At 40.8% G+C, this 14,572-nt stretch overlaps 3 protein-coding genes across 6 annotated transcripts; all 3 read left to right on the top strand.

Annotated features, from left to right (window-relative positions):
• Positions 1–54: 54 nt before the first annotated feature.
• On the top strand, positions 55–6,929 carry gspt1 (G1 to S phase transition 1). Its single transcript, XM_086063980.1, has 14 exons — positions 55–414; positions 654–698; positions 1,207–1,470; positions 1,561–1,594; positions 1,712–1,789; positions 3,243–3,423; positions 3,505–3,659; positions 3,783–3,923; positions 4,055–4,148; positions 5,376–5,456; positions 5,552–5,725; positions 5,814–5,903; positions 6,020–6,188; positions 6,263–6,929. Exons 1-14 carry the CDS (start codon positions 219–221, stop codon positions 6,313–6,315), a joined length of 1,755 nt encoding a protein of 584 aa, XP_085920106.1. The 5' UTR covers positions 55–218; the 3' UTR covers positions 6,316–6,929.
• A 226-nt stretch (positions 6,930–7,155) lies between these two features.
• Positions 7,156–10,751, top strand: rsl1d1 (ribosomal L1 domain containing 1). Of its 4 annotated transcripts, none has more exons than XM_086063984.1 (9): positions 7,156–7,292; positions 7,527–7,669; positions 7,860–7,998; positions 8,078–8,226; positions 8,396–8,497; positions 8,872–8,965; positions 10,011–10,115; positions 10,201–10,374; positions 10,481–10,751. In XM_086063984.1, the coding sequence occupies exons 1-9, from the start codon at positions 7,230–7,232 to the stop codon at positions 10,586–10,588; spliced, it is 1,077 nt and encodes a 358-aa protein (XP_085920110.1). In that variant the 5' UTR covers positions 7,156–7,229; the 3' UTR covers positions 10,589–10,751. The 4 variants fall into 4 exon arrangements, with proteins under 4 accessions (XP_085920110.1, XP_085920109.1, XP_085920107.1 ...); XM_086063983.1 differs by having other exon boundaries at positions 10,198–10,374; XM_086063981.1 differs by having other exon boundaries at positions 10,011–10,124; positions 10,198–10,374.
• Positions 10,752–13,084: 2,333 nt separating this feature from the next.
• Positions 13,085–14,572, top strand: LOC147156958 (transmembrane protein 238-like). The gene has a single exon (XM_086064707.1). The coding sequence runs from the start codon at positions 13,205–13,207 to the stop codon at positions 13,685–13,687; it is 483 nt and encodes a 160-aa protein (XP_085920833.1). The 5' UTR covers positions 13,085–13,204; the 3' UTR covers positions 13,688–14,572.

Below are 14,572 nucleotides of genomic sequence, written 5' to 3'. Positions count from 1 at the left end.
GACCCCTAGCGGTGGCCGCAGGACACACATCGCCTCAACGCTACTCCTCGTCAGCTGCGCTCCATATGCTTGTCAAAGCAGCATAGCAATGGGAAGTTCACCAACGGCGCTGTCAAGTGTTTAAACCTACTCTTAACTAACCGACTTTTTAGCAGAACAGCACACATCTACCCGCTGTATCGGCACAGGAGAGCTCCTCAACTCTAGTCAAAGCAGCAATGGACCCGAGAGACACGGCTCCGGATTCGTGGGAGCTGGAAGAAGACGCCGAGGCCCCGGCCACCTCGGCGGATCTCCCATGCGCCTTCGCCGCACTCAACGTCAACGCCAAGCCGTTTGTCCCCAATTTCAACGCCCCGGTGTTCGTGCCGACCTTTCTTCAAAGCAACGTCGCCGGAATGCCTCATTCCGACGGTAAGTTTAGACGAAAGCTAGAAAACAATTTGGAACTTAGCCTAACTTGCTAACTATCTTGCTAACGCAGCTAAAGTTAGCCTGTTTCAAGTCGCGTACTTGCCAACACGTCGACTCCGTGTCGTCACTAGTTGCAGCTCATTCATGACTCAGTTGCCTACATTAACTAAAACGTGGCCACCATTATGCGATGAATACAAAATATAATTATTATTTTTATTGTTTTTCTTCCCTTTTAGGTACCCCTGATCCAGTTGGCAGCATGGAAGTGGCACAGACAGTCGGTATGCAGCCACAATGAATGATTGTCGTCAGGTTACAAAAGCGCATGTTGTTAACACTGGAGGTGTGTGGTCAAGTACCAGGGTACGCTGCTAACTCGCAGCAATGTTTGAAACGTCAAACTAATCAGGAATGCCAGGAGGCTCTGTTCAAGTTTCACATAGAGAGCCTTATTTGGATTGCTGGCATTGGTGAACCACGAGCACTGCCTTGTGTAAAAGTTATGATGCAACCTCACTGTTCCACGTCTGAAATAGACTTCCCATTGGATGGCGTTACACGCCCAAGGCTGAAGCTTTGAACTTTGAGTCCATTTCTGCCCAGCAAATTTGTCATTGATTATACCAGGGGTGGGCAAAGTATGGAACCATAATCTTGCCCACTCAGGACTTAAATTATGTAGAACCGTAGTTCCCAGCCTTTATTGACTCAAGGCACATATTTAACAATACAATGTGTGTTTTCAAATCAAAAGTACAAACTAAGAATTTTGAGAAACTTTGCTTTTAGCTCCGATGGCGAACGGCAACTCAGAGGCAGACTTGGCAGCCAACGAAGAGACGTGGGAGCAGAACGATGAGCCGGGCGGAGATGGGGGAGGCGGCGGACAGAAGGACCCGGGGGCGACGGGGGACTGTCAGCCCTACGCTAACAGCCAGGAGGAGATGATCATGGAGGAGGAAGAGGAGGAGATGCCCGTGCCTAAAGTGGCGCCTTCAATGCCGGACGCTCCCAAGAAAGAACACGTGAATGTTGTCTTCATCGGTCATGTGGGTGAGTAACCTTAGCTGCATCATCCTTGGTCTAAGATGACTTCAAAATGACAGTTTAATATTTTAACCATCATTTTTATATGACTTGTAGATGCTGGAAAATCAACTATTGGTGGACAGATCATGTGAGTAAACCTTAAGTCTAATAAGTGTAATTATCACCTAGGTTCTCATTGGATGCATGTTGGAGTGGTAAAAAAGCTAATAATATTGTTTTTTGTGTACGTGTGTCTTTCTCTTAGGTATTTAACTGGAATGGTGGAAAAACGAACTTTGGAAAAATATGAAAGGGAGGCAAAAGAAAAAAATAGAGAGACATGGTGAGCATGGCTTGGGTTCTCCTTTAGAAGTGTCCAATTCTAATTTAATGCTGATTTTATAAAAAATTTTAATGGGTCTATCATTTCCATGAACATTTTGAGTGACACGCTAGTTGGTGACGTCAGGCAGGGTATATATGATATGATGTGATACATTGTCCAGTTTACGGCGGTTGTGTTTTTTTGATACAGTTCTACATAACGTCACTGTTGGGCGGAATCCTTGTATCTGCCGAGAACCTCAACTTTACAGGAAATCCAAAAAACGCCATCTCAAACTTTATCAATTATCAAAATAATTATCTATTAATTTGGTAATCCATTAGTTGTCGATTAATCGTTGCACCTCTATTGCACACTCACATCAACACAACACCAACCCATTATCATGCTAATTTCATATGCTAATAAATGGCAAATTTATGGATTGAAATGGTGCTAACGTGGCACAAGATGTACTCATCAGAATCTGTGCTCACGTCAAGACTACGACCGTACAAAAGCTTTAGTCTGTCACAAAAGCACATACCTGTGTATACGTCACCCTCCCCTCCCAAGCGCCTTTTCAAAAGCCCTCGGTTCATGAGTAACGCAATAAATACGAGTTGACTAACCCCCGTAGTATGCGGCAGACACACAAGACTTAGATCCAAACTGACGACCTTTCTTCTGCAATGAAGATGTATCTGACCATACTATTTTCACTTGTAATAGTCTAAAAAATTATAATTATTAATCATTAATTATAATTAGTACAATTATAGTACTTCAGACATTTGAGCTTTTAAGCGCCACTTTCACCACTTTAAATTCGTTAAGTTGCATCTAAATTAGAGCTGTCAAACAATTAAATTTTTATTCAGATTAATCACATTTTAGGATTTTGACTAATCACGATTAATCGCCTAATTTAAAAAAGCCTCTTTTTTTTCTTCTAAATGTTTTGCCCGCCAAATTTAAAGAGCACCTGTTATGTGTTAATTTTTTCGACATTTAATATTATGAGGGCATCTTCAAAAAAATTATCCACTGCACACGCTCATCCTCCCCTCTAATCAGTTAATTACTTGCATAATTTAAAATGGAGGAAAATAAATAACCCCAATAGTTTGACATGAACATAATATTGTGAATATCATACGCAAAGATTTAATAAATGCTTGACTTAAATGCATGTAGTTATGTGTATTGCTCAAACACAACCTGTACTACCTTTAACGTAACCCTCCGCTGTCAAGCTAAAGGATCATCTGCGCTCAAAATTAATAGTGTGATTAATCTGCGCTAATACATGGTTAATGCGATAATTTTTTGTGATTAATGAATTAGTTAAACCATTAACTTTGACAGCGCTAATGTAAATAACAGATAAAGTGCAGACAGTCTAGAAGTTTCGATTTCAGCCTGACAGTGACCATATGTACCTTTTATTGACTGTTCATCGTGGCTGCAGGTACCTGTCGTGGGCTTTGGACACAAACCAGGAGGAGCGAGACAAAGGGAAGACAGTGGAGGTGGGCCGGGCATATTTTGAGACCGAGAAAAAACACTTCACAATCCTGGATGCTCCTGGACACAAGAGCTTTGTCCCAAACATGATCGGAGGAGCGTCACAAGCCGATCTGGCTGTCCTGGTGAGATGAACTGTTTGACATACAGATTTTCATGTCACAAAAAGGATCTTTTATGAAGTAATTCTTCTTGATCTGCGTCAGGTGATCTCGGCCAGAAAGGGCGAGTTTGAGACGGGTTTTGAAAAAGGTGGACAGACTCGGGAACACGCCATGCTGGCTAAAACGGCAGGTGTCAAGCATCTCATTGTCCTGGTCAACAAGATGGATGACCCCACTGTCAACTGGAGCCTAGACAGGTGAGTGAGCATGGTGTGGTTGTGCTTGTGACTTCTTGATTACAGAGGAAATGGACGCACGGCAGGGACTTTTCAAATGTAGCATTTCTACTGATTCTTCAGAGGTTTGCTATATACTCGCAGGTATGAAGAGTGTAAGGAGAAGCTGGTGCCATTTCTAAAGAAGGTTGGCTTCAACCCCAAAAAGGACATCTACTTTATGCCTTGCTCCGGACTCACAGGTGCCAACCTCAAGGAACCCCTAACTGAATGTCCTTGGTACACGTAAGTGGAACTGTTGGTGTGATGGCTGCAGTTATTCAATCTTTTTTTTGCACATAAAAGGGAGGACATGTTAGATGGACTGAATAGGAAGAGTTTCAGAAAGAACCATTTTCATGCTTTGTCTCCACCAGGGGTTTGCCATTTATTCCCCACTTGGATAGTTTGCCAAACTTCACCAGATCCTTCCATGGCCCAGTCAGACTACCCATCGTCGATAAGTACAAGGTGAGCAGGTCAACAAGCCTGACACAGATCCGATTTGTTTCCAGCAAATGTGAGGCCAAAGTGACTGAATTTCTTCCTTCAAATATACACAAAGTATTGGAATCTGTGTGTGTGTGTGTGTGTTTTCCCGTTATGTAGATATTCTTCATTCCTGTGATTGCACAATAAACGCCTCTGCTCCAAATTTTTTAATTGATTTGCCTAACCCAGGGGCCTGCAACTTGTGACTCTGGGGCAACATTTGGCTTCTTAGCCCCTCACTTTGGATCTCAAAAAAAAAAATGTTTTGGTTTTTTACATTTTACATTTTTTTAGATAAAATATTATTTAAATTAATTAATGATTTAGATAATAATATTCCAAAAATGTTTAAGTCGTCAGAAAAAGAGACAAACGGTAGATGAACATGTTTTGAAATAAATTACCTAAAAATGTTCAAAAAGTGGCCATAAAATGTCCGAAAAGGAAAAGTAGAAAATAACCATAAAATGTCCATGAAATTGCCAAAAAATGTCAGAGAATCGAATGTTAATGGCAGAAAAGAAAACATTCAAATAGTAACTATAAAATGTCCAAAAAACAAAAGAAGAAATCCCAAAAATTACCATAAAATGTCTACAAAAATTGCCAAAAGGTCAGAAAATAGATTTTTTTTTAAGGCAGAAAATAAAATGTTTAAAAAGTAACCATAAAGTGTCCAAAAACAAAAGATATCCTGAAAATTGTCCATACAAAATGAAGGAAAGGCAGGAAAGAAAATATTCAAAAAGTAAACATAAAATATCCAAAACAAAAAAAGAAATTCCCCAAATTGCCATAAAATATCCACAAATTTGCCAAAAATTTAAATAAATAAAAAAGATGCAAAAAAGGCAGAACATTTTTAATTGACATAAAATCTCCTAAAAAGTCAGAAATTTCACAGAAAAGTCTAAACATTTATGAAAAATCAAGAAGCGAAAGATGAAAGGTTGATGAAAATTTATCTCATGGATGCTTCATATATTTCTGTTATGGTGCAGCTCTAATTAGCTCTAGAGCCCTCAGTACATTAGACTAACACACTATTTCGTTTATCACAATATTCAAATGTTTTGCGGCTCCAGACATATTTTTTGTCACTTATTTGGCCTACAATGGCTCTTTTCTCGTATAAGTCGCTGACCCCTGTCCTAACCCATTTACAGAGTAACGTAATAGTAGATTGAATGCGTGTTTGTATTTTAGGACATGGGTACAGTCATTCTCGGGAAGCTGGAGTCCGGAAGCATCAGCAAAGCCCAGCAGTTGGTCATGATGCCAAACCGGGTGAGAGATGTTCTCATTTTTATAGCATTGTCCGGCAAAAAAAAGGTGTCAAAAAGGAATGATGTTAATTCAGTAATACAAACATGTATTTTCAGCACATAGTGGAAGTACTGAGCCTCCTAAGCGATGAGGTGGAGACTGATGACGCCGGTTCCGGGGAGAACCTGAAGATGAGGCTCAAGGGCATCGAGGAAGAAGAGATCCTGCCTGGCTTCATCTTGTGCAGCCCCGACAACCTTTGCCACACCGGACGCACCTTTGACGCTCAGGTGAGGCAACACATTTAATTACAATTAGTTAAGTAGCAAACTTTTTTGGGGGGGGAGGTTAATTATCAAATTACACTATTTATTTCAGATCGTCATCATTGAGCACAAATCAATCATTTGTCCTGGTTACAATGCAGTCCTCCACCTCCATACCTGCATCGAAGAGGTGCAAATCTCAGTAAGTCTCCACCCACACTTCAACTGGAGCAAATGTTTTTGCCTTGTGCAATCTTAATTTACGGTATTTTATTTTATTTTTTTAACATTTTGGTTTGATTTCCATCCTGACCGCAGGCCTTAATTTGTATGGTGGACAAGAAGACGGGAGAGAAAAGTAAAACACGGCCGCGCTTTGTTAAGCAGGACCAGGTTTGTATCGCCAGATTCCGGGCAGCGGGAGTCATCTGCATGGAGACTTTCAAGGACTTTCCTCAAATGGGGCGATTCACGCTACGTGATGAAGGTAAGGACACTCCACTCAGTAATTCTGTGGCTTAAAAAAATCAAAAATAAAACACCTGTTTTTCTACCAACCAGGCAAAACCATCGCCATCGGAAAAGTGCTGAAGCTGGTGCCAGAAAAGGACTAAATGCAACAGTGGCCCAAGTTGTGTAATTCTTCTGCTCGCCACCAGAGGAGGAAATTATGCTGCTGGGGCCAACCACAACAGCTACGCTTCTCTTTCTACTAAACTATGCTAAAGAGAAGAACTTCCAACAAAGGAGCAAAGAGGGGAATGAATCGCGTCAAATGAAAAATAACAAGACTGGATCAGTTTTTATGATGAACAATCTAAAGTGAGAAACAGTGTCCAGTGTTCTCATATTGAGAGCTCTGCTACGCCACTAATGTAGCTACAGTACATGGCTGAATACGCTGTCGGCTCGCCACACCATTTGTTTTTACTGTGGAGATGGATGCAGTGTTACTAAGTCTGGGGAGAGCAAAAATTAGGACGACAGAATGATTTTGTTCCCTACAACAAAAACAAAAACTTCATGCAATTATAATTTGATGAGTGCATTTTCAGTTTTAAGAATGAGAGTGTAAGTCCCTTTGGACATTTTATTTGTTAGGCGTTGCCGTGCCAACAGTTTAGTCTCTCACGCAACTCCAATAAACCAAGGACGAACAAACATGCAATGTTGCAGAACAAAGCCACATGAAAAAATAAATTAATCATGACGCTTGAGTAAAAATTTGTTTTTTGTCTTGTCTTTTTTTCTTCTTCTTTTTTTACATGCATGTTGTATTTCATGCGCCGACTGACCTTTATCAGTCTCCCCAATCGGGAACAAAAAAAGCATCAAGCTGAAGCATTTACTGTTATTACGTCATTAGTAATAACTCGCGTTACTTACAAATGCGCGCTACTCACCGCCGCAGTAATGGTATTCTGTCGTAAAGCTTGGACTGCATACAAGGAACGCTTTGCCGTACAAATAAAGTTTTCCATGTGTGATGTGACGTATCACTACGCTGTAAGTAACTACGCATGCGCGCATGCTTGCAACACGTGAAGGCAACATGGCCGACAAACAGCAAGTTGAGCTGGATCGGTCACAGGTAAGAAAAAAAATGCGTTTTTAACCAATTGAATCAGTGTTAGCCAATATTAGGTTATTAGGGCTAATGCTTGATCGGCAATATGTTTAAGCATTGACCATAATGTCGGGCTTTCGCGTATTTGTTAGCCGCGAAGCTAACCCACGCATGGTGGAGTCATAACTTGTTAATTGCAGGCCTCGAATAAAAGTCTTCTACTAACATTTTATTAAACCAAGTGATTATTTTCCATAGGTGAAAAGGTCAGTTCTAGCCCTCCAGGCATTCATTAAAACCAAGGCGGCTGCCGGAAAAAAGCTTTTGACGGACGAGTCTCAAATCATAAGTCTACTCTTCACCCTATGGAAGATCCCAAAGGAGGCGCAGACCATTCGGATGTAAGTGGCTCTTGTAACATTTATCTGTCTGTTATATATATATTACTACACACGCAATTTGAAACTACTCAACTTGCAAGTTGTACATTTTCAATTGGTGTACTCTAGAACGTCATTGCATCGTAATAGGAGGTTTTTTATTTTATTTGTATTTTTTTTATATCTAATTATTTTGTTGTCTGGTCATCAGTCCATTGCCTCATAGTCAACGCACAGACGCAGAAGACGTCTGCCTATTCACCAGAGACGAGCCCCAAATGACCGGGGAGCAAACCCAGAGGTTTTACAAGAAATTGATGGAAGAGAGGGGCGTTAAAAATATCACTGAGGTAATCATAATTACTTCTCAAAGTCCTTATGGATAAGAGTAGAATGACATTAATAGTCACATCACTGCATCTTTGTTAGATCATCCCCTACAACATCTTGAAGACGGAGTACAAACCATTTGAGGCGAAACAACGCCTACTGGGGAATTTCAGCATGTTCCTCTCTGATGACCGCATTCGCCGCCGTCTGCCGTCCCAACTCGGGAAACACTTCTACCAAAGGAAAAAGTATGATTTTAGACACACAAAAAAACACATCTTGTCTACACAACCTTCTTAAACCACAAATTAAAAAGTCAATTTCCCGTTACACTGTATATACCCAAAATGTTCATCTATTTTTGTTTTGTCATACAAAAGGTGAAGGATACATCTTGACAACTTTTTCTTGTTCCAGGGAGCCGCTTGCGGTGAACCTGCAGAGCAAACATCTGGCCGAAGACATCCAGAAAGTGGTCCAAGGCACTAGTGTGAAGGTCAACAACAAGGGCTCCTGCTGGTGGGTTTAAACCAGGTTTTTTTTTTATACTACCCAAATTTAGAATGACAAGCAAGTTCATTTTTTCACCAGTTTAACTCACCCACTAACCCAATGACAACAAGCATGATTGGAAATGGTGAAGAAATATTTTGTTAATCCCATTGCACTGCATGTCATTTGTAGCACAGCACAAAAACTGTCAATTTTCTTAAGTGGTTGATGCAGGATATGCTAGTGCCACGGAAAGTCGCCGTAAATCCAGGTTGACCTCCTTCCTCCGTGGAGTCTACCTCTACTGCTTCAATACACACTAGCTGAACCCGAGCTAGCATGTAATCGTCGAGTACGTTTTGTATACTTTGACCAGATGTCGTCAATGATGTATTTTTCAGTATGGCGCGTGTTGGCCACACCGGCATGGCTGTTGATGAGTTGACGGAAAACATCGAGGCGGCTGTCCAAACTGTGATGGAAAAAATACGGGTGGTGAGTACAGCCCAACATTAACATAAACGTGTACAAGTACCAAATAAAAATGGGGTTGTATCTTTTAGTTCGTTGATACAGTATTTTTTTTATTAACTCATTCACTGCCATGACGGCTGTAGACGTCAAAAATTATTTTGAACTATTTATATTTTTAAAAAAATTCAAATTTTGGTAGCAAGAGTATGAAAACCTGGAAAATAAATTATTGTACATTTAGAACAGATATAAATTTTTTGATTAATCGTGAGTAAACTAGTAAAGTCATGCAATTAATTACAATTGCAAATTTTAATCGCATGACGCCCGATTTTTAATAGTCTTTTTAAAAAAATATATATTTTCTCTTAAAAAGAGAAAGGTTAAAAATTAGGGACTTTTTTTTAAAATTGTAATTAATCGCATGACTTCACTAGTTAATTTATTTTATTTTTAAAGAAAAGATTTTTAAAAACAAAAGATTATTAAAAACTAGGGGCTTCAGGCGATTAACATTCTTAATTGTAATTAATCGCATGACTTCACTAGTTAATTTTTTTTAAAGAAAAAATCATTAAAAAAAATAGGGGCGTCAGGCGATTAAAATGTTTAATTATAATTAATTGCATGACTTCACTAGTTAACTCACGATTAATCACAAATTTTATATCTGTTCTAAATGTACAGTAAAAAATGTTTCTAGGTTTTCATACTCTTGTTAACAAAAGTGTGTGTGGGGGGGTTAAACTAATAGAAATACTTCAAGTGAGTGCGAGAGCGCAAGCCGTCAAAATGACGACTAGGAGATTTAGTTGTTTTAGAATTCTAGTCGTAATAGTGTTAAATGAGTGTGAAACATTGAGTTAGAGATTTGTGTTGATATAATGTTCTGCCACTGGGTGGCATTAGTGTTCCATGTTGGACAAGATGTTTTTTTTTTTTAATGATGGCATCTAATGACAGTGGAGACCATTGTTTGAGGAGATATGGCATCATTTATCGTTCACGTCTTTCCCCCAGCACTCCTTATGCCTAAATGCCTGTTTTTTTTGTTTGTTTTTTGTAGAAAGGACCAGTGGTGAAAATAATCCACGTAAAGAGTGAAAAATCTGTGGCTCTGCCCATCTACAATTCACCCCTGAAACACCTTATGAAGCTCAAAGTCACAGAGGCAAATAACGTGAGAACAGATTTGAGTTCAAACACTCCCAAATGCGGTGTGTAATGGCCGCCTTGTGCATGTTGCGTTTCAGCAGTCGGCTGCTGAAGAAACTCCCCAGGACACAAAACAAGCCCCTGCAGAAAATGGGAAAGGGAAGGCAAAGAAAAGGAAGGTAGAGCAGGAGAACGATGAAGAAGATGATGATGATGATGAAGAAATTCCCGAGCTGGTCCCCATAGAGAAAAAGGGCAAAAAGCCTAAACTGCAGGTCAGTGTTGCGCACAACCCAAATAATTCAGCTTCATGTCAAATAACATTTCAGTCCTTGATTTTTATTTATTTGTTTCCCTCTCTCTCTCTCTATCTTGACACAGCGGAAGAAGACCAAGCCTGCTGATAAGAAATATTCAAGCATCGTGTTCAAAATGACCAAGAAAAATGGCAGGGTTAACAAACTAAAAAACAAAACGGCCAAAGTGTAGCCATGGCAAAATGATTTTCTTGTGGGATGCTATACAGTATTTTGTGAAATTGTCAATATATTCAACATCTCAATTTAGTTCGACCAAAGTATGTCCAATTATCGACCGAATTAGTTTCTAAATCCTTTGTCAGAATAAAATGCCTTTGTTGATCATACAGAATGAGTATTTGTGCACTTTGTTGTCAAAAAAGTCACGTTGTCATATGTTAACAATCCCTTCCATCCATTTTTAAACCTCCCTCATAGAATTTCCACTACATGACTATATGTACAGTATTCGTTTTTTCAGTCTCACATTAGGCCAAACATAAATGAGAGGTGGTCAAAGTATGGCCCGTGGGCCATTTACAGCCTGCTCATTTTCTTTTGAGTGTTTGTTTACATTTAGGATTTGTTGCATTATTTCAGCATTTAGAAAGAATTTTTTTTTTTTTTATTCTTTCAAAGTATTAATTGGTTAATTTCTTTATTATAAACAACTAAATGTGAGTAACATTTAGAAATATAATCTTTTTTTTTTTTTTTTTTTTGTCAATTAAAAATCACATTGGAATGTTTTCCCCCCCCCCTAAGTGTTTTAAATACAATACTCCCAAAAAGTTGGGACTTTTTCAGGATGAACCTAAAAAGGCACTATAACCTTTAGTAGGTGATCTTAAAATCAACTAAACTTTTGAATGACAAACAAGTACATTTCCCCCTAACAAAACTAAATGACAAAATTCACAAATGTTTGGTCCTCAAGCCAGCATACATTTGCCTAATCTTGCACTTATTACTAATTGTCATGATAGTTCACCCCTTTTTTAACGTTCTTTCCCGTGTGCCTCAGCCTCGTTTGCTTTCAAGTCAATTATGTCATCTGATCCCTGCACATGTCGCAGCTGTTGTGTGGGGCTTCGACTCGCGCTTGTGCAGCTGCTGTACGAGCAATTCTACTACTACTAAATAAAAAATGTGAAGAAAAAAAATTCTGATTTGCAATACATTGAAAACAATGCAGACTCGATATATAACATAATTTGCCCTCGTGTGCGGTGGAATATGTTTCGGTGAAAACTTGAGGACGACGAAGCGAGACGACCAATGGTGAGTGACGGCACCTTCATCGGGTGGGTGTGTCTTGTCCATTCATCCACGATGAGTTGTTGTGTGTGGGTGTGGTGCGGGGCCATCTGGAATTACAGGATGTCAACAGCTTTCTGGCCAAGAGAATAAGCACATGACAGATGATATACAGCTATCGGGAGGCGGCCGCCGCGTTTGGGGTGATTCTGACACGGTGACCGGTTAAGTCGTGGTTAACGTTTTTTTAGGCGTGTCGTGTTTTTGTGGACGCGATGGAAGGATATGACGAGACAACATTTTTTGACGAGTCCGGTCGTTTGTGTCCGAACTCTCAATCGGGCACGGCGGCCTCCTCCGATTGGGCCTATCTCCATAAATCCATCATCTCCATCGTGATGGGGTCTCTGATGTCGGGCGTGGGCGTGGTTCTGTTCCTGTTGCAGTTCTTGAAGATGGTGCAGACGGGACCCGTCGCCTCCGCCTGCGTGTCCGTGGGATTGATGTTTGTCGTGGTGGGATTGGTTTGGATGCCAATATTGAAAGAGAAGAGGCGGCGTCGGTGCTACTACCAAGTGGCATGACTATAATGATATGCAGCCATCCACCCATTTTGACCCCTGAGCCTCACCATGACCTGCTCTTCAGGGTCACGGGGTGAGCTTGAGTTTATCTCAGACCAGAGGTGTCAAATCCAGATCCAGAAAGTGAAAAACCTTGCCACAGTTTGGACTTAGCAACCTAAGCACCTGTGGCTAATGGTTTACACTTTCTGGACCTGGTTTTGACATAACTGCCAGTTGAGTACGAGCACCTGTGGCTTAAGTCAAACTGGGGAAGGGTTTTTACTTTCTGGACCTGGATTTGCCACCTCCTGAGAGGCTCAAGCTCAACCGTGACCCTGAAGAGCAACTAACTCTGGTCCTGGAAGCACCTGTAGCTAAAGCCGAACTACGGCAGGGTTTTTACTTTCTGGACCTGGATTTGACATAGCTGCCAGTTGAGTACGAGCACCTGTGACTAAAGCCAAACTGTAGAAGGGTTTTTACTTCCTGGATCTGGATTTGACATCTCTGAGAGACTCAAGCTCAACCGTGACCCTGAAGAGCTGGGATCACCAACTCCGGTCCCGGAAGCACCTGTGGCTAAAGCCGAACTATGGCAGGGTTTTTACTTTCTGGACTTGAATTTGACACCTGGTTAGTTCCAAGTTGTAGGCAGCCTTGTGGTTGAGTGGTTTGCATGTCTGCCTCTTAAAAAAAACAGACACACATTCACACTCCTGTTTTGACTGTCACCGAGTGAGAAGTGGCCCGACGCTGCTTGCACGGAAGTCAAGCGAGTCAACCACAACATTATCAGTGGCTGTGATGATGATTAAACCCCCCCCCCCCCCAGTCAGCTGGCCAGTGCGACTTGTTGATAGCCACACTGAACTTCGACCGTTGTTACTGCAGAGCTTGTTTAGCGCTACGCCTGCGACTCCCAGCACGTTGCTGCTCGGAAATTCACATCTGGATTCATTCGGACACGATCTTCTTCAAGGAGCATGTCGACCCCAGTGCAGGTGGAAGCGGCGATGGAGAGGAGGTGCAGAGGAGTGGGCCGTTGCAAGTGCTCCTTCTGGTTCGCCGTCGCCCACGACGTCCTCGGCGTGCTCATCATGATGGTGGGGGTGTTCGGGGGCCTGGCCATCCACGACCTTTTCATCTACGCCGGCGCCATCGTCATTTTCCTCAGCCTCATCTGGTGGGTGTTCTGGTTCTCGGGCAACATCGACGTGCCGCCCGAGGAGCTGGAGGACGACGTGGGCCTCGTCAAGCTAAGGAATAAAGGACTCAGCCGAGTGGTGAGGCGCGTGTCGAACCGGCTCTCCAGCGGGATTCGGAAGTCTCTGAGAAAGAACGGCTCAACCGGAGAAGGCCCAATGGGGAAGGGACCCCCAAACTCTGAGACGTCACTCTTCACTATCTATGACGGCGGCACGGCCTCATCGTCAAAGCAATTTGTGAGAGAGACACTGTCCATATGAACTCGTCTTTGGCATCAGCGTTCAGCCGAGACGTGTAAATGACATGTAATCATCCCATGTCGTGCTTTTAAAGACAATGTCGCATAAAGAGAAAGAACCAAAGAGACTTTGGGGGGAAAGGAACTTTAAGACACAAAAGCAATGAAATAGAAGTCCTGAATCGTAAGACAATGTTCATCACGTTGAAGGTAAACATTCTTCGCTTTCGCCATTTGTATTTGACTCATTCACTGCCATTGACGGCTATAAACGTCAAAAGTTCATTTTTACTTTTTCTATTAGTTTTACTTTTTGTTAAGAGTTAAAAAAAGAAAAAAGAACAGATATAAAATTTGTGATTAATCATGAGTTAACTAGTGAAGTAATGCGATTATTTTCAATTAAAAATTTTAGCCCCCAATTTTTAATAATCTTTTCTTTTTTTATTTTATCAATTCATTGCCAGTGACGACCATAAAAGTCAAAAATTCATTTGAACTATTTCTATTAGTTACATTTTTTTTCACTTTTGTTAACAAGAGTATGAAAACCGTGATTTTTTTATTGTACATTTAAAACACATTTAAAATATGTGATTAATCGTGCATTTACTGAAGTCATGCGATTAATTACAATTAAAAATGTTAACCGCCTGAAGCCCCGATTTTTTAAATAATCTTTGTTTTGTTTTTTTAATGAATTTATGGCAGAGTTAATTTCACTGTTGTGTCGTTCACATTTCAATCTTAGCTAGCTCTGTTAGCGACAGAAAGAAGAAACAAAGATCTTAATGACAGTTGTATGCTTCACTGTGTTTTGAAACTTGATATTGTGTTCATTTGTACTTAGTTTACTTTGATGTCTGATTGTCAAATCTGCAAGTAAAGTGAAGCGCCCATTTGAAAA

The sequence above is a fragment of the Leptonotus elevatus genome, chromosome 20, assembly GCF_054856555.1.
Source record: "Leptonotus elevatus isolate MCC_2025b chromosome 20, RoL_Lele_1.0, whole genome shotgun sequence".
NCBI lineage: Eukaryota > Metazoa > Chordata > Actinopteri > Syngnathiformes > Syngnathidae > Leptonotus > Leptonotus elevatus.
The sequence above is the reverse complement of the archived record's forward strand: the minus strand, read 5'-3'. Positions and strand labels throughout refer to the sequence as shown.